General features: G+C 38.0%; 1 protein-coding gene across 3 annotated transcripts in view; it reads right to left on the reverse strand.

Moving 5' to 3' along the window:
* Positions 1 to 19,544, reverse strand: part of GRID1 (glutamate ionotropic receptor delta type subunit 1) — a 537,290-nt gene that overhangs the window by 226,844 nt on the left and 290,902 nt on the right. For all 3 annotated transcript variants that reach the window (XM_075109572.1, XM_075109574.1, XM_075109573.1), the window contains exon 4: positions 10,892 to 11,097. In XM_075109572.1, coding sequence (XP_074965673.1) covers positions 10,892 to 11,097 — 206 coding nt within the window. The remainder of the gene's footprint in view (positions 1 to 10,891; positions 11,098 to 19,544) is intronic.

A 19,544-nucleotide genomic window follows, 5' to 3' on the forward strand; every position in this document is an offset into this window, starting at 1 on the left:
GCTTTCCTAAAGAGTGTCCTTGGAATCCAATTGCTCTTTGCACACACATTAATAAAGTGCAAAGCTTTTAAACCTGATTGCTTCAAGTTGAATGGATGGGTCAGTGCCAAACAAATTGATCTCATTCACAGAGCATGGTCTATAGCAAACTATAACTCCATTACAATGAAAGGGCTTAATTCAGCACATAAAACACAGATTTTCAAAGTTACCTAAGCAACTCTTTAAAGGTTCTGTAGGACTGTATGTGCAAGCTGCATTATTTATCTGAAACTAAAGCCAACATGCACTATTCAAAGAGAGTTTTAATATTTGACACAGTGTGTATGGGTTAAAGGCTGCATGTCTGACAAAAGGATCGCTGGAGTGACAGGACTATCAGTTCTGTCAAATGAAACAACCAGGGGTCAATGGTGGCAAAGACATACCTGGCAGTATCAAATGAAAGGATGACCTTTTGGGCAAGTTCTTGGTTTGACATTTAGAAGTTCAGTCCCCATTTCGTGTGAACTCAGTAAATTGCCTACTTTCTGTGTACCCCCATGCCCCAGCTGGAAAAAAAGGGACTAATAATCCTTTCCCTCCACATTTTATGTTCTGTAGGGATAATCATTAGGTACCTGCCTCAACAAAAAGAGATCAACCTTGAAAAGTGATCCTTGAAAAAAGGTTGTGAAAATGTATCTTAACAAAACCCTGAACAAGCAGTGAACAAAAACAATGCCAAAAACAGCAAATCCATGTACAGAAACCTGCTTATATTTCCTTCTATGAAAATTTCAATATAAAGACTTTTCCAGTAAAAAGACATTACTAAAAACTAAAGCTCTATCAGAAATTGTCCTTATGACACAGAGTTTATGTTCTGCCCCACAGAGGACACTATCAGAGCTGCTTTTAGTCCCTTAGCACTCACACTGCAAAGGAAATGACCCCAAAACCTAGAAAAATATCTCCTTTCACTACAAGATTGATATGAAGGAATTCTGCACATTGCAGTTCCTATCAGATATGCAGTTGCTTCCTGTGCTGTCCTCCAAACATTGGAAAGCTGTGTATCAGTAGGCAGCAGAGATTTTACTCCCTGTGTTTGTTGCTTGTTTGTTTTAGTGAAGAAAACAGCAAAGACAAACAGGGCCAAACCCTAGTCTGTCACTCTGGAGACCACACGCTGCCCATCCAAAAAGATGATGTAAGCCCAGCCCACGATAAACTGCTGCCACTGCCAGCCTCTCTCTTCGCTCCATATGGGCAATGCCTTCCAGTCCCCGGTACCTTTGAAGACACCTTACGTACAGTTGCCATTCTAAGAATTAGAACATCTCCTTATTTACCTTTCAAGTAGATTATTCTTATCCCATTTGTCTTCCCTGAAGCCAGAAAGTATTTTGGAGCCCTGCTTTCTCTCACACCCTTCATGGCCCTATACCCACCACCCCATTCTCCCTCTCCCTGCTACCCACAGACCCTTTAACACATGGTTCACATACACTGCCTTGAACCCTCTCCTCTGGTCTCTAAGTTCTCTTCATTCTGGTTTCTACCTTCCACACTCAACTGAAATAGTTCCTACTGATGTTTGCTTTTCTTAGCCAAACTCTAAAATTGTTATTCTCCTCTCTTTAACTTGCCAGATATTTTTAATACAGCTGATCATGTTTCTTCCTGATAAACCAGGATAAACCAGCACTTCTCTGTGTGTCCTCCTATGCCACTCCTTCAGCACAGCCTCTCCAGGGGATACTTTCCTGTGATATTCTTCAAGTTCCCAAGGAGGGTCCCACTCCCATTCACCTTGTAACCTCCTCTCTTTACACTAACTTCATCCCACAAGCAAACCAGCAAAGAAATCCACTGCCATTCACACGCTGATGAATCTTGATGTACTTCTCTGACACATTTTTCATATTCTGTTCAGTCTAAATTTTTAGCCTGCTTTCTGGATACCCTGATAAACTTTGTGTGGATAATGAGATTTCTCAACCCTCTCCCTTCAGGGAAAGGAAATCCTTTTTCTCAGTCAAAATGGACAGCTAGAACATCAGACCTGCCAATTTGGACTGCAATACAAGTGTTGTCTTTGACTCTTACTTCTTTCAAAGCCTCTCATCCAGGATAAGCCCAAAATCTTGCAGATTCAGTACACATAACCTTTCTAAGAAACAGTTCTCTTTACCCATCTCTAATGTGAAAACTCCTTTCCCAGCTCTGATGACATTACATATTGATTACCACAAAGTTCATCTTTCCAACCTTAAGAGTTGCAAGAGTCTCTCATATCTTTCTGAAAATTCTGCTACAAAGAAGGTCTCTAACCACTTGCTTTGATCATTTCGCCCATCTCTTCACACTGCTTCAATACTTCCCTTGTTGCCTGTCACATCAAAGATATGCTAACTATCTTCACTTCCAACATCATATACTTTTTACTCCAATCTTCCAGGTTACCCATAATAAGATCCTGGTACGAGGACGCTATTTCTGTAATTGAACAACATTCATCATCAATCCCTTTTACTCCCCGGCTATCTGTCTGTCACCCTTTGCATGCTGTAAATCCATACCGCACCTGGTAAAGCCACATCCCAGTTCATAACTAGACACTTGAGTGTAACAAGCATACTAGTTATAATAGCACCAGTACTAACAGCAGCAATAGGAAAAATTATTAGCATAGGACTATACTCTCTTTTTCAAAACAACTCTTAAATCTGTGCTAATTTTTAAGGTATTTTCCATCCTCCAAGGTACAAAGGTAAATAAAGGAACTGACACATAATGCTTCATGCTGATGATATACTACTCCATTCGTTTGACACAGAACACTCTTTGCCTGAGGAAAAGACAATCTTATTGCACAGTTACCACACTGTCTCAAGTTATAAGCTTAATTTAATCATATCTAACTGCTTGCCCTTGATGAACAAGGTTCCCAAATATTTCTTCCCTTACATTTCCAGACAGCTCCCTGAGCCTCTACTTTGGTTTTCTTTTCAGACCTCTACGCTTTGAGCCATAAAGAAATGGTCATAACATTCAGCACTGCCTCCTACACGCTGGGCAGCGCTGCATCAACGAAGCTAACCCTTGCACCTACGCTGTACATTGCTTCCCTGACATAGAAATAAGTTTCAGAGAAGCAGAGCATCAGTCCTAGGACACCTTGCTTGGGATTAATCTTCTCAAACCAAGGTAAATCTTGCCCAAGCTTTTATCTCACACACAGACAGCGCTATACTGTAAGCAGCAAGCAATTAGTGAAGGCTTAAATAATTTTCCAAATTAGTTTGAAACTAAAAATAAGTCTTGGGTAAATATAATTTTAATTCACCTACTAAAAGTGATTAAAAACCTCCTGTGAAAATATGCGAAGCAGGTGCAAATTATTATTAGCAATTATTACTCATCCCTTCTAAGGATAAATGGCCACCTCCTATAACCTCTGAAACAACTCATGGAAGGAGTCAGTGATCTTCTTAATCCATAACACCAAGTCGAAGTGTATTTTAAGGGAGATGACTGGCCGACTGCACAAAACCCTGTACTCCAAGTCAATGCTTGTGCTTAGAGACGCTTGTAGATATGTCCATGGAAAAAGTCAACCTGTAGCTATGGCATGTACATGCTGGTGTTGCAGGTCCAAAAACTGAACATACAATAATTGCAGTATGTATTTTATAATCTTCAAAGTCAAGTTGCCCTAGCACAGTAAGCTGAACAATTCACTGAATGTATATGAAAAAATAAAACTGGAAGATGGCAAATAGCTTTTGTACGGCCATTACTTTTTTCTGATTTTTGTAAGGCAAACACACATTTACTCATGTGCCCGTACTGCTTCTACTAGTGTCTTACAATAGGCAAACACTGGTATAGTGATGAAACACAAATGCAGGAGCATATTTTACAATTAATCATCCATAATTAATTAATAATCTCTGCTTTCTGGTAAATTATACCTAAATTGCAGAAAATTATCCTTGCTGGGAATGATAAAGTAATCTGCAGATTTGCAGTATTGTATAGAAACATTTTGCATGTATTTATGTACTATAATGACCACAGGTATGTTAGAGTATTTAACTTAACTTTCCATTACATTAAAAAAAAATATATATATATATATACTATCTTTATCTTTAAATTGCACAATATTCCAGGAGCCAGTCAAACAGTCTGAAGTAAAATAAATTGGAAAAAACAGCCATGAAGGAGTAGATGAAGGTGGGGTTAGTTTTTGGCAGCCTTGGTTTTTTTAGTGCTCACTGGCGAGTTGCCCTGCCTCAGCTCTTAGAGAAGTGGATACTGGATGCTATTAAAGCCTGCACTAAAGAAGGTGAACCGAATGTGGCCCAATACAACATTTCTGTGTTTTCCAGTCATTAATAGCTCCTTAAGAAAAAAAACCCTTTTAATATAGCCCCTCTGACAGCCAGAATCCCCCCAGTCTTGAGGTTAAATCTCTGCAGAGAGCTACTTCTGGAACTGGCTGTGTTAACGTGGGGTTACACTGGAAGGAGAAACGCACGAACACTGACACGACGGTGCAGTAACAGCAGCTCCTGCTTCCCAGACATGAATGTCAGTCTCTGCATCCCATTGCCTTCCACTGTACGGACATGTCAGCTTTTTCAGGGCCCTCCCATGTAAACAGGCTTACCTGGCACCGTGCTGTTCAGACTCCACATTTAACAGTGAGATTGAGGAAAGATAAAATATAATGGATGAGAAAATTAACAAATAGAATGAAAAAAAGAAAATTAGGTAATGAAAAACAACAAGAAATGAAAATTAATGAAGCTCATGAGACAATTAAAGTTAATTTAAAATATTTCAACACTTTTGTCAACCAGATATTTGACCCGGTTTCCTTCAGACCTGACATCTTTACTTGTAGACAGCAGCAAAATTTTTAGGAACTGAGTCATGTTTTAGCAACTGAACACCTGCAATGAAACAAGGACCCAAGAGTACACTGAGGATTAAGCATTTGGAGCAAGAGGAACGCCCAGTTCCTGTACATACAGATTTAATGACATTTAAAAATAAATGATCTCCTATGTATAAGTGCCCAGTCATCAGATTCAAAACATGAGCTGAAAAATCTAGTTCCTTCAGACCAGGCACATTATTACTGACACTGAGGGACTCAGTAAGGCTGCTAGTAAAATAGTTTCTAGACTTATAAGGGCTTTCTGTAACTCTTGCCAATATACTCAATTTCCATGTTTTTTTCTCAATTGACCCACAGTGCCTCACAAAACTGCTACCAGTTATTGTTAGAGATGTACAAAATTGGATGCAAGCCTTATGTTTCTCATGATTTCAACATTCACGTTCAATATCAGATGCAACAGTACCAGTGAGTCAAACAAGAGATGTCTAAAATGATTGTCACTTTAAACATACCTGCAGCAGTCAAAAGAATGTCATTTACATAAAGCTATGTAGGCAATTCATGAAGTCATTTATTGACCAAATCATGATTTTGTTTTCCTCTTCACAGTGCCTACAAATCCATAACAACATATATATTTAAATGATTGTTCCAAACATGTTCTCACAGTGATCCCATAGCTTAGATTAATCATGATGAAACATAATCCGGGAGAGTTTTGGGGGGTTTTTTGGCCTAATGGAAAGAAACGTGCTTCTTTCAGTTGGCTTTTAGTAGTTTAATGAGGTTTGCTTGGGTTTTAATAATAATTATAATTCTCTTTACGCACAAAAAGTCCTCCTGTATTGTGAATGTCAGCAATAGCAGACAAGGTTTTAGCTCAGAGGAAGAAATAGAAAACCAGTGGAGGATTTACAAAAAATAAGGGGGGTATCATTTAACTTGAACTATGGAAAGAAGAAAGTATTATTTCTACAGTTCTGTTACCAGCACTCACAAATCACTACCAGCTTTTTAAACAAATAAATTGCCTTCTAAAAACAGAAGAGGCATAATATTTTTTTCCCAAAATTATTCACCGATATTTCAAGATGATTAAATACTGTATATAAAACAGATATACAGACTAATATGCTGAACATTTGCAAAATAAATAGGAGATATATGCCAATATGAATGCCAAGTGCCAGAAAATTAGTATTAAACACTTTTCCTGTTAAATTCTGAAAATTGAAGGTTCTTGCTTCCTATGAAAAACCATTTCATACAATTGCTTGTGGGTACAGGCTGTTCAAGATGCCATAAATAATTCCTGCAATTCCAGTCAAGTAATAGCATGTCACCAACTGCAGAAGGGAAAGAGAAGGCTGGAGCGTTGTTCACAAAGAAGTGCCAGCTGGGAGTAAGGTACTGAGCAGCCGCAATGGCCGGGAATGAAGTAAGGCCACAAACCAGTGTGAAATGGTCCCCAACGCAGAATATCTTTTCTTTTTTAAAGAACCAGTCAGAACTTTTGACATTAACTAGGGTAAATGAGAAACAGTCTTTGCTTTCCAGTGAGGGCACAGAGCTGACTACATGAACAGGGCAGAGATAAATTACAACTATTTAACAAACTCAGTGTTATTCTGGAAGTTTATATGTTCAGCTGAGATTGGAATTGCAGTGATTCGGATAACCCTGCTGTAATGATACAGTGTTTTAGTACGAATTTTTAATGCAATTAATCTGCTCTCTTTTATTATTTATTTATTTTTTTAACTTGTTTACTCGGCATGCAAAGAGTTCTGCTTTCAGCTGGTATGCTGCAGTGGTATGCATATATACTAGCAACCTTATTGCAGGAAGCCTACTAGCTTACAAGGCAAGATAGACTCACAACTAACGATATCATTTTCAAAGATGCGCCTAAACAGAAATATTTTGCACTTCAGTGAGGCTGCCAAAAAAAAAAAAAATTAAGACTGACTTAAAGGTTATGTAAAGCAAAGAATTTCTTTTCAAATCAATAGCCTCGTGCAACTGTGTTACAGCCTCCATTTTACCGGTTTTCAAAAGTAAAGGTAATAATATCTGTGAAGAAAGAAAAAAAAAAGCCTCCACAGCTAACAGTCACTGAGCATCTGCAATAGGAAACGAGAAACACTGAACTGGAAGATCCCTTCCTCCTCTTCAAATATCTTGTATACAAAATGTGCAAAGTCTGAATTAATTCACACAATGAACGTTTCCTGATATGTCTTCAGAAGGACCCCCAGGTCACCTAGAACATCCTTCAGACTAGTTCAGGAAAGACTGCTAGACTAAGTTACTGAAGTGTTTTGTCTAGTGAACTCTCCAACACCCTGAAGAACGCCGCCCCGCTGACCTCTCTTGCCGAGCTCTCACACTGCCTAACTGACCTCCCTGTTAGAAAGCATTCCCTGTTTAGCTTCAGGTCATTACTTCCTGTCAGACCACCCATGATCGCCTTTAATTCCTCCTCCTCCTCTCATGTTTCTTCTCAAGTATTTGTCAGTTATATTCCCTTCGGCAGGCTGTATATAGCGCGTTCCTGAGACCTGTCTTCATAGGTCACGCTCTCCTATACTTTCATCATTTTTGTCACCTCTCTTTGAACGGTTTTTCCATGTATTCATGTCGCTACGCAGTGCACAGCCCTTAATGATAAAAGCAATCCATACAAATATACAAAAAAGTGTACCCTTTGGTAAGCGGAAGAGGCAGGTGAAACCCGGCTGTCCCAAAGAGTCTTAGATCCCGTGTCCGGGCCAGAGAGACTAAACAGCTGAAAGTAATAAATCTCCTTCCCATTTCTGAATTACGAGTTCTTCTTCATTTATTTCTATGTATTGCCTTGCAAGGAGATCACACTCTTCAAAATATAAAATCATTTTTGCTGTTACATGCATACCCGTTAAAATTGAGACTGCTTTTGCATATAAACCGAACAATGGTACCAGGCCAAATAGGTTGGAGATTTTTGCAGATGGAGAAGGGAACATTTACCTCAAAATGATTAAGGAGGGACACACTTTCTTCAGATTAGGTTTGCTGTAATCCAAAAAGTGACCTTTTAATGTGAAACCTAGGGTAGGTAATATTTTATAAAAACCTCTACCTTCTGTTTTCTGAATAAAGGCTGATTCCATGTTTATACCTATACCATTGAAAACATTTTTTTTTTCCTCTCTCCGTCTCTCTATTCTTACAGTCAAAGCAGTTTCACAGAAGAACAATAAACCTTGAACACCTATGAAACGTCAGTAATATCAGCTGCAGTAAGTTTAAAACAACAGAACCAGGCATTGAAGATACTAAGCCAGTAAAGTGAAAATGATGCCTAAACGAAAATTAAAGAAACAATCCTAAAATTGAGGAGTTATGTGTGAAAAGTTTTCCAGATTCTATGAGATGTCAGAGTCCTCTAACTCTCTGCATCCAAAGTCAGATGAGATCTCTCTGGCCCACCCAGGAGATAAGCGAGGCTGAAATTTGGGTGCATATTTTTAGCAGGAGAAATACGCCACTTGCAATATCGAAACAGGCAAAATAAATCTTGTACCAGCTTCCAATGGCTGATGTCTATGACTTCTGCTAAGAAAAATTTGTTAAAACCATTCATATCAGGCTTCATAATCCAGACACTACCCAAGAAAGTCTCTTGGTTTTGTTCTGCATTCCACAGAAGGGTTTGTGTGCAACGCCTGTTTTGTATGAAGCTACATTATTGTTAGCCAGTAGACTTTAATAAGATCTAGTTGAAGTTTTTCATATATTTTTCCCCTGCTACAAAATATCATCTCAGCAAACCTCAAAATCTTAACAACAAACCTTTCTCTCACATGGAATTTTCCATTTTCAGAAATTTACAGAAACCAAGCTTTAAACCCAATTTCTCCTCTTTGTTCTTATTTGTAACTTGACCTAAAATAGAAAATATGAAAATAAATATACCCAAAATTTAAAAATAAAGTCTTCAAATTTGTTCTCAGGTTACTATTTATCTACTTATGTTTGCCTTTTTTTTTTTTTTAAGAGACCTAGATTTTTTTTTTTTTCCCCAAAACTGAAAAGGGAAATTGTTTTAAAACCTCAAACAACTTCCAAGATGCAGAGCCGGATTCATAATACTGCTAGTCAGCATACAGCTATATAGTACCTATTGCACAAAATATTTACTAACTTTGGAAATATGTAAACCCATTGAAGGCACTTCCTGCTGCATGTTGTGAATAACGTATTTCTATAAATTATGTAAGAATGAGCATTTTGTTTAAGATGACGGTTGTTTTCTAGACTGTCTGAAATTGTGCAGTAGATAATTACTTGCACTTATTGACTGAGCTATTGAGGAATCACAGTTATTCTAACTTTCCACAAAATGTAAGCCCAGCCTCTGCTCGCGAAGCGTTCTTCCCTACACAGTGCGCCTCGCATCTCAACTCTTTCGAGAGTTCCTTTCTAAGATTAAAATTTTCTTTTTTAAAGCTTTTCTGAATCAATCAAGATTCAATATAGGAAGATTGCCAAATAAATTAATTTTCATCTCTGCCCACAGTTAAGCTCCTGCAGGGATCTGGAAAAATATCAAGATCATTAGCTTTAATGCTTATACTACACACTCTTTAAGGTGAAGTGAGTAGTAAAACGGTTTAATACATGAGCCCCTACACTCGAGAGACCTGCAGGGTCCTGACAGCGCACGCACGTAACTCTCACGGACCTTTCTGGAGCCTTGTGCACTGAAGGGGGACACAGCTCCTACCCAGCATGGGTCTCAATAAAGCACACACGTTGATGTCTTTTTAATACCTGGTTTGCATGCTTTGTTAGGACGTACTGGAAAACTAAGCAATGCGTATTTTTTCTGGAGGCCTGCTATGAAGCAAAAAACCCACTGAGCTGTGTATAGGTTACCACGCTTTGAGGACAAGTGCTCCCTCATTCCTGTACTGAAAATCCCTGTGTATGCACAAACATGAGTAGAATTTATACCTGTACTTAGTCTTTCCCAAGCTACACATTTGCCTCATTTATTTATGATAACATTTACCCTATTAATTTAAAAATCACCAATAAACATCAATGTGGAGCATTTACTTAGGCAGATATTATAAAAAACTGTAATGAGCTAATTTGATTTCTTTTTTTTAATTTAGCAGGCTTTGATGCCATAGAACTGATAATTGGAAACAGGCCTCATCCACATTTGAATTTCTTGGTTCAGTCTTATCCTTGGTTATTTTAAAAAAAGAATAAAAAACCCCCACCTATTTCCTTGCCAAATTCTTAGTTAATGAATACATGTGAAATTCTACCGAGGATCCAACTCTCGTTCTCAACTCTGGCATATAAAGCACTGTAAAATAATTAATTATTTAATACTAAAAAAGCTGGATAAAACTAATTAATGCCAAAAATTAGCCCACAGCACAACATTAATTACAAGTTTGCCCAACAGCTACCTCCCTGTCCTAATTAGCCTTGTTGATTTCAAGAAACCATTAAGAAGAAGAGACAAACGTATAATTTCTACTTCATACTTGATAAAAACCACAGTGATTCACCTGCCAAACATCAGTAAGATGCCCCTTTAACATGGATTTAGACATTTCCACAGTAAAGGTGACTCTCCCAGGCACATTATGTTTCATTTCTAATAGAATACAGCAGACTTTCTGTTAACTTGCAGACAGTGGTTGAAATCCAGGTGAAAAGCATTGGTATGGAAGACAACCAGAAGAAAAGAATTGCCCCACAGAACTGTATATTATTTTGAAAGTGCTTATCCGGCCCATGCTGTGCCGCGTGCAGCAGCCACACAGTACAGGTTACATGGAGTACCTGATATTTCAATTCTCCAACACTAGAGTCCGACAATCTTATTTGACATTTACCAACCAGCATTGTCAAAATCTATCACTTCAGAAAACATGGCAAGGTATCACATAAGTTTCTGAAATGTCGATGATAAAAACAACTTGCACTGACCTCATTAATAAAAGTCTGGGCTCCCCGTGGGCTTAGGAGCAAGATAGCCCTTCGCAATGTGTCCCGATAGCGATTCAGCTCTTCTGTTTTCATGGTAGTGAAAAGGTTGGCAAAGACTCTGCTGATGTTCCTGTCCACTTTCTGTAATGATACATCAAGTCCCAGTCTTGAGGCCTGATCGAGAAATCCCTGCAGTCCACGTATATCTGTAGCATGGGGAGGGGGGGAAGAAAGAAAAGAAAAAAGCCACTGCATCAACCTTCGCCAATTAGGCAAACACCACTAACTAGGAGGAAAAAGACGTTTTTTCTTGCAGTGCTGTCAGAAGAAGAGTATTCCACACAGCCACCTTACGCAACTCCCTTTCATAGCCAATGCCAGTAGGGAAATTCCATCAACTACTTTTCCCCAGAGGTCTCTGAATGGCTCTTAGGAAGCGCCGCTTCGTGTATCTGGGTGGCTGTGGAGACCTCCTCAGCAGCTCAGCACCACAGGGCTTCACACTGCACAAAGAGGCAGTCCCGCTCCAACAATATTACAGTTTAACTGCATAAATCCAGGAACAAAGAAATAAGGAGGGGGATAAATCACAGACCCCTAAACTTCTTTCTACCTCAACTTATATCACATTAGATGATGCCTGTTTTTTCCATGAAAGAGTTATACACAGCCCTCCTTTTGACCCCTTTTTTCCCCCCTCTTTCCCTCCTATAAATAACCTACCTAACCAGAGTTTTACCATTAACCTGTAAACCTATGAAACTGTACACACAGCCCCAAACTATTAGGATATATTATAGTGTAAAAAAATTGGCTGTCAGTAGAGGAAATCATGCAAAAAAACCCCAAAACACAACCCTGTTCCTTTCAGTTCTGTCCCTCATTTTTACACTGATTGAAAAAAATATTTTTCCACATGTGTTAGGACATTAAATGGAGGAAGACACATTTTATATTATTTTCATGATGAGCCTGCTGGTTCAGACTGTACTCTGTCTTCATGACTCTCAGCATTTTTCTATAATAAATGTCTGAGTTTATATTTTGCAGTGAAATTTAGAGCAAGAAAAAGGTCAGAGCTTATATTGAACCAGGCTGCTCTCAAAATTAACAGTGGCCTCATCACAGCTATATCATGTCATTAGGAGTCCTTGATTCTTCTGAAACACATATAACTTGTCTTGAATAAGAAAGTATTTAACCCTCTTCTCTCACATTTATTTCTCACACTTATATTATCAAATTTCAGCTCGTGGGTGAAGCTGAATAGTGTAAGTTAGAGTACATTTATTGTTTTCATAATAAAACCCGCTTTTCAGAAAACTTTCCTGTAACTCTAATGATCTCCATAAACTAGATTATAACAGCTGGTTTGTTTGTTTGTTTTTTAAATCTTGGAAGTAAGCAACATCTAGTGAAATGCTAAGTATCAATACCAGACACTGCTAAAGACAGAGGACTGAAAAGCAGTCTGATTCCAGCCAGTAGCATTCCTCGCTGCCCCATCTGGGTGGGCTCTTAGGCAACCACCAGTCTTGGTGTTGCACGGACAGAGAATATACCCATTAACCCCTTTTTTGTCCCTCCAAAAAATGCTGTATGAAACCTGATACAAGTAAAACGTTGCAAGGATAACACCTGTTAAAGACTTTAGCTTATGTACAAGTGCAATATATTCAGGTCAACAAGATGACCAGCAAGCTTTAGATCTAAAAGGAAAGCACTGAAAGTTACCTTGAGTAGTTTCGTACTTCTATCCAAACATGGGAATGCTTGTTAATGTGATTAATTCAGCCTCGGAAAACAGCTGAATTACAGAGAAACATCAGAAAGGAACAGAAATTAAGCTAGGGTTGTGCCAACCACAGCAGGCTCTTTACTGCCTTTTTAAGTCAGGTTTAGTTGATAAGATCATCGCTTCAGCCAACCTCACCATCAGGAAAGGTGAACTCATGAGGGGTTTTTTCGCTAGTGACTTAGGCAGGTCTAAAGCAATTTTGTCACACTGTTAAATACCTGCTAGACTTGCTTATTGTCTAAAATCCTAAGTCACTGAGGAAAGGAAGGGTTTATCGCTATGCAGGCATGTCTGGAAAATACCAGAAGACTTCAGCACTTGTATAACTGCTAAATATTGCAGGTGTGCTGAAATAATGACAGTGACAAACAACTATTGTTTACAGGTTAAAGTATTTTATTAAAATTGTCAAGCTATGTTTGGATTTTACTAATTTAAATTCAGTAAACTATCATTCATTACCATACCTACGCTCAGTTTATGGATCTATGATACATGAAACACAGATTTTTCTTCTAATGATGTTTAGTCCTTCAAAATTACTGCAGCGCTTGACAAGCAGTAAGAAAGTTCTCTTTCTTTCTAGTTCAGTAACAACGTGTCTTTTTGTGCAAGCATCTGAAGTCATCACTGCACAAAGGAAAGCTGTTTACCAAAGATTAACTGTGCTGATACTGCTCTAGGTTTTTTGCCTTATGTTTTCAGCTGACCTGCTGAACCACTGGTTAGAAATATTGTTGTAGACCAGTGCAAAATACTTGATGCACATGGGAAGATTATATGGCCTTGGGAGAGCATTTTGTATTCCCTTATAAATTTTTTCCCCAAGGAAAACAGGCTAATTCCCTGTTTGAAAAATGGGAAGGATTCAGACTTTTTCCAGCTTGAGAGCAAAGCAAATTTTAAGACGGAAGAGGCTGTCCAAGCTCAAATGTACAAGCACAATCTGTCAGTTTTTCACAGATATAAGTGAATGCGAATTTATTCAGTGTTGGCAATCAGAAAGAACTGCATGACTGTATCTTCCTAAACACTGACATGCCTGTTCCTGCATGACACTGGGGAGGAGGAAAAGGCTTGGTGAGAATTCAGATGTGGAAGCAGGAACTGAGGAGCAGTGTTTTCAGAGGTGAGTAACAATTTTAGGTGTCTACATAACGGGATGTTTTTTCACAAATAATTATTTGCAATCATTACCAATAAGGCAATTATTTCTTAAAATGTATCAGTACATAAACACACACACACGTGCATATGCAGGAGCATCTGTTTATAAATCATAATGAATTAAGCTCAGTTTCATTTTATCTGACGTATCACATAAGGAAGTGAGTTTGATGCCCTCATTTTTTTCCCCTCCATTTAGTAGATCAAAAATCCATGCAACATAAAAGGAAAACTGAGCTTTGCTCCATGGCAGCTCAAACAGAAATAATCACAGAAGCAGTTCTGAATTTCTTTCCACTTCTTGTAGCAGGACAGTTAATCCTCCATTTTCTTCAAGACTAAAAGGAGTCTTATAAAATCCACATAGAATTTAATAAAAATAAAAAGGATTCTATAAATGGTTTTATCTCTTAAAATACATGTGCTTTCTGTCTCTTTTAGTCTTAACAGTGTCTTTTTAACAAAAATTTCAGATTCTAACATTAGTTATCCTCAACTATTACTAATAAAATAATTCCTTCTGCCTATTTATTTCATACTTTGTAGGAAATGTATATCAATCCAAACACAATCACAGTCAAACACTTCTGTCTAGAACATCTGACAGATGAAAGACCAGTTTGCTGTAACTACACAGCCTACAGCTATCTCTGCCTTCAGTTGTCCAATTAGTTGCTTTTGCTCAGGGTGTAGCCTACATTCAACCATAAAAACCACATAGTACTCATAATTATCTAATGGCCCATCTGATTTACACATGCTCAACAAGCAGAATTTGAGAGTCAATATCTGAAAACTTCTCTTTAGATACCATTAGTTTCTTGAGGATGATCAAACACCTGCACCCCAGAAGGAAAATGACACCGTACAAAATCCACTCCGATTGCTCATAAAAGTGATGTGTAAAACCATATAATAACTGGATATGCTTACAAAACTCTACTGTCAACCATGATCACATGAAATTAGCAGGTTGGAATTTGGACTCACTCACTAGAGTTTCATAAGAAAAGCAAACTTCTTACAAACCCTGTGTCTCTTCTGTTACATCTGGCTGGAGAGAGATCTCTGAGGCTGAGCGCCTTCTTCCTAACTCTGACAGATACACCATATGTTCAGGTCTGACAACAGAAGAACGAGACAATTTCAGGGATAACTATCAGAAGGAGGGAAGGAAAGCCTTGATGCTCTGCTAAGATATGAATTCTGTCACTGTGACTACAAAACTAATGCTAGCCATAAATAAAGGGCTTTATTGTGCTATAAGGAATAATGGAATGTATCATTTCCTGCTGGAGGTGAGGGTGGTCACTGCGCTGGTTGACTGGAACACAAACATAAAAGTATAGTACTAAATGTGGCATTAGCTATGTATATGTAAAACTTATTGTCTTCTACAAAGTAATTCATTTTTATTAGATTATCTATAGTCTTGTTTACACAAAAACATTCACAGAATCTACCATAGCATTCATCTTTCATAAATTTACAGGATATGATTCTTGGCCTTGACACAAGCAGCTTTAAGCTATTATTTTTGGTGTGAAACAGCTGTGTGGTTGGGCACAGCTAGCGTTTAAGGATGGCTCATTGTAGAAAGGAATTTCCAGGACGTAGAGAGCAGTATATTGTCTTTTCAACACCAGTTCCTAACCCCGCTTGACAGAAATAGAGGCAGCACACGGCTAGGAAGCAGTTTACTTTGGGTAGAAAACAGCTGGAAGCAAACTGAAGTACGAAGCTGGAGCTGAAGGCAAGGCTGAAGAAGCACCGAGAAAGAATTTCTCACCCTTTCATTCTTATCCATCACCAGGTAAATTCTGAGAGGACTGAAGTATCATCACCAGGCTCTATTTTCAAATGACCTACACCAATGCTTTCACTTGTACATTTGTAAGAGGGAAAAGTAAATAAGTGTGAAAAACAATGGAATCAGGCAGGAAACACTGAGCTTTTCTGTTTTCTCATTTGCTGATTGTAGGCTTTACTCACTTCCCCCCCCTCCCCCCCCCAGTGTTAGTTTTATTTGAGTGCTATTTCGGCAATATGTTTAAAGTAGTGAGAAAAGTGTCAGAGAGACTTGGATAGTTTCATTATTTTAGTATTTATACACTTGTAAAAAATATATTCACCTCTTCCAACATTTTAGGAACATTACCAAGGCCTTTTTCCCTATACTTAAGCTCCAAAGGAAGGCAAAAATAACTATTTCTTACCTTTAATGCAAAGATATTCTGCTTTACCTGGAGGTTTGTTTCCCTTGACTGCAAAATGGACAGAATAATTCCCACTTATTATTGCATTTGTTAGGACAGAATAAAATACACATTCTAGGATTCACTGATTTGGAAGATAACCTATATAAACACCCTGAAACAGGTTTCCTAAACCACCTCAGTTTCATGGGTTTCATTAATTTTACTTTACAATGGCTGCTGCCCCTCATTTTTGCAGCTGCAAACTATTTACGTAAGAACTAAGGGATAATAAGACTCATGTAAGAAACAGAGATGCACATCATGATGATTAGACTCCTGCTGCACTGTAAGCTTTCTGAATGATTTTGAATACCATCTTTGGGTCCTTGCTACAGATAATAACCTACTTGAAGGGTTTGAATATACTCTAGCAGTTTAGAACGCTGGAAGTGGACATACTTCAGATGTAGCCCTTATTCTTAAGTTACTAAATAACAAAATTCTCTTTCTTCAAACAATAGAGGGAAGATTACTATTTAAGCTTCCAAAAGATAATTATTTTGTCCAAATCATCTAGAAAAATTATTTTCAGCAAGCTCTGAAATTTTCAACATAAAATACTCACAATATTATTTTAACTGTGCAAATAGTTATTAGACCAGAAAGTGTAATAACAAAGACTGTTACAATAGATACAATTACATTAATATTTGAATATAAGTGCTTATTGAATCCCAGTGCAAATGTGAAATGGTATTAGTAAGGTATATTTTCTACTTTTATAATTTTTTTTGCTTTGTTCTCACAGTCTCTGTCCAAGCACGTAACATCTCTCTCCATCTTCCACATTTCCTCGCATCTCTGCCTGCCATATCCCCACAAACACTGCTGAGATAATTGCAGTCAGCCAGAAAAATTTTTCTACAAACATTAGAATTCACAGTTTCAAAACAATGACTGTGATTTAGTCACATCATTCCTAATGAAGTTTCACTTTAAAAACCTTCTGCTAAAAATTCTTTGCCTTCTTGCATGCTTTTAGATACACCAGAGCTCAAAGTAACTCCTCTGCAATTATATCCCATTTTCTTACTAGTCAGTAACTAGGCAATAGTTATTAGAGCAAGTAGGTGTAATAGCAAGTCCAATAAATCAATGAATTAAATTGGATTTTTGTTATTATCCAGCTTATATAAGATAATAACCTGTACCAGTCTTGGATAAACAGAGAGTGAAACAGGAGCAATCATGCAGCGATACTTCTCTCTAACATTCTCCCAACAATTCACAGTTTGCAGTGTAGGGAATTCCTCAGGCAGGTATGGTTTCTATGTATTTCTATGCGCTACACAGGTGTCTTTCCGCATCGTAACCCTCAATGGCTTTCTCCTCCATGGAACAGCACAGTTTCCCTTTAAGCCCATGTAAACTATGAGCACCCAGATCAGTTCACCTTCAGCATTTTAGCCTGGCAATTTTCAGGATCCCACTGGACTCTCCTTGCCCCTTTTTACACATTTCTCTCCAGGATAGTTCTACTAATATCGATCAAACACAGAGCAACGTGCCAGTGCCTGCAGTGCCTGACCAACCAGGCACTTCATAATGCCATTCACACCTAGAAGCTGCATAGCCTCTTCTCAAAGAGATGAGAGAAAAGCAAGAAATCAGAGATTTCTGGAAAGAATAAAGCAGGCTTATCAGAAACGTAATCTTTGAAAAACACACAGAACATTATTTTGCCGTTTAAATCTAGATCACAGGCTATTTTACTACCTTTCTGCAGAAACTGAAAATCTTACCACATGTGTTTTGATACAAGCACCAGGATTAATCAAATGCAAAGGCCTACTCAGAAGCCCTTATGATATCAAAGGCTGAAGCCAGTACATTAGCCACAAAATTTTTTTATTGGGCAGTTACACTGCCTACACCGATTTTGTTATCCGGCTTTTAAATATGAAAAGGACTTTGAATAGAGACAAATCATAGCTATTAATGATTTTCACTCCTGAACAGATGGGAAGGGGCAGGACACACTATAAAGTCAGATGTCTTGCATGCAACAAACATTTGTTTTTAGATTCGACCTATCATAGAAGGCAGACATCACTATTAAAAAATGTTTAAAAGTTACTTTGCACAACTGATGCTTCATAACTGAAAGAGGTGATCCAGTCTGAAGGGAACTGGAGCTTCCCAGGAGGCCCAGAAGCACAAAAGCCTTTTAAAGGCTACAATAGCCCTTTCACATTCAGTATGAAGGTCAACTATAGGTCTCTCCTGCTGAATTTTAACACTTAGCGTTCAAAAGCACAAGGGATACCACCTCAGGAAATTCAGTACTGTTGGAAAAAACGTAGACATACGTTACAATTGAGGTAAAAAAGGAATTCACTGAAGAACTAGCATTTCCATTCAAATCCTCCATTTAATTCTTCCGAGTGCAATAATTGCCAACTGTTTGCCCAATGGCCAACCACTCAAATGAGCTGTAATAGCTTCTCATCTCACTACTGCTATTAGTATGTTAAAATACTTTCCAAGACACTATGCAGAGTTATTGATGGATCTTTTTATGAGACCAAAATAGATGTACTGACAGAAACTTTGCTTTTGCTGACACATATCCTAAGTTTAAACAAAAGATTTATGTCACCCAAATTAATTTTAATTATTGCATTAAATTACTGAGCTTAATATTTGTCATGGCTGAGTACAAGCAATTCTAAACATCCATCCACCAGTACATTAGGAAAATATACCTTTCTTCTTTTGGAGGGCTGAGATGCACCTTCCTGAAGCCATACTATTTTACATGAACATCTGAATTAATAACATCCGTTTGGGACATTGGGACTGTAAGCCTGTCTGCTTTAACACAAGTGCTATTGTTACTGTTAAGAAATGTGTTACTGTATTGTAAGTTTGGTTGTCATACTTTGACGCGTGAATTATGTCCTTCAGAAATAAGACCAGTAACCCTAAACTAGGGGTAATCAAATGCAAATAAACGCATCCTGAAACTAACCAAATGTGCAAAGGGAATGCCTTACGTAGAGAGGCAGAGGGTATTTCTTGTCAGAGAGAACCAGAAGTCACCTGAGAATCCGATATTCATTCTGTATGTGTGTATAGCCAAGTGTCCAGCATAGAGAAGGTAGAAGAGCATCCCTTTGGTTTTAATGGCTTGCAGAGTGAGTCTCCCTCCTGTTTAAATCAACTTTAAGTAATGCACATTCTGATCTCCGGAGAGACTGCAATAAAATAACTGCAGATAGATAAATTAAATTCCCCCTTGAGGAAAGTCTACTGGCAGGAAGACCTTATTCTTTAATATGTGTAACAATAATTATTTATACAACACCTTTCAGCTAAAGAACTTACTGTACTTTATTAACATCTGCACTGTATAATAAAGTACACACTATAAATACACATTACAGGAGCTAGTTGCTGTTATACCTATTTAACTACATGTCAGCAAATA

The sequence above is a fragment of the Phalacrocorax aristotelis genome, chromosome 14 (assembly GCF_949628215.1).
Source record: "Phalacrocorax aristotelis chromosome 14, bGulAri2.1, whole genome shotgun sequence".
NCBI classification, from domain to species: domain Eukaryota; kingdom Metazoa; phylum Chordata; class Aves; order Suliformes; family Phalacrocoracidae; genus Phalacrocorax; species Phalacrocorax aristotelis.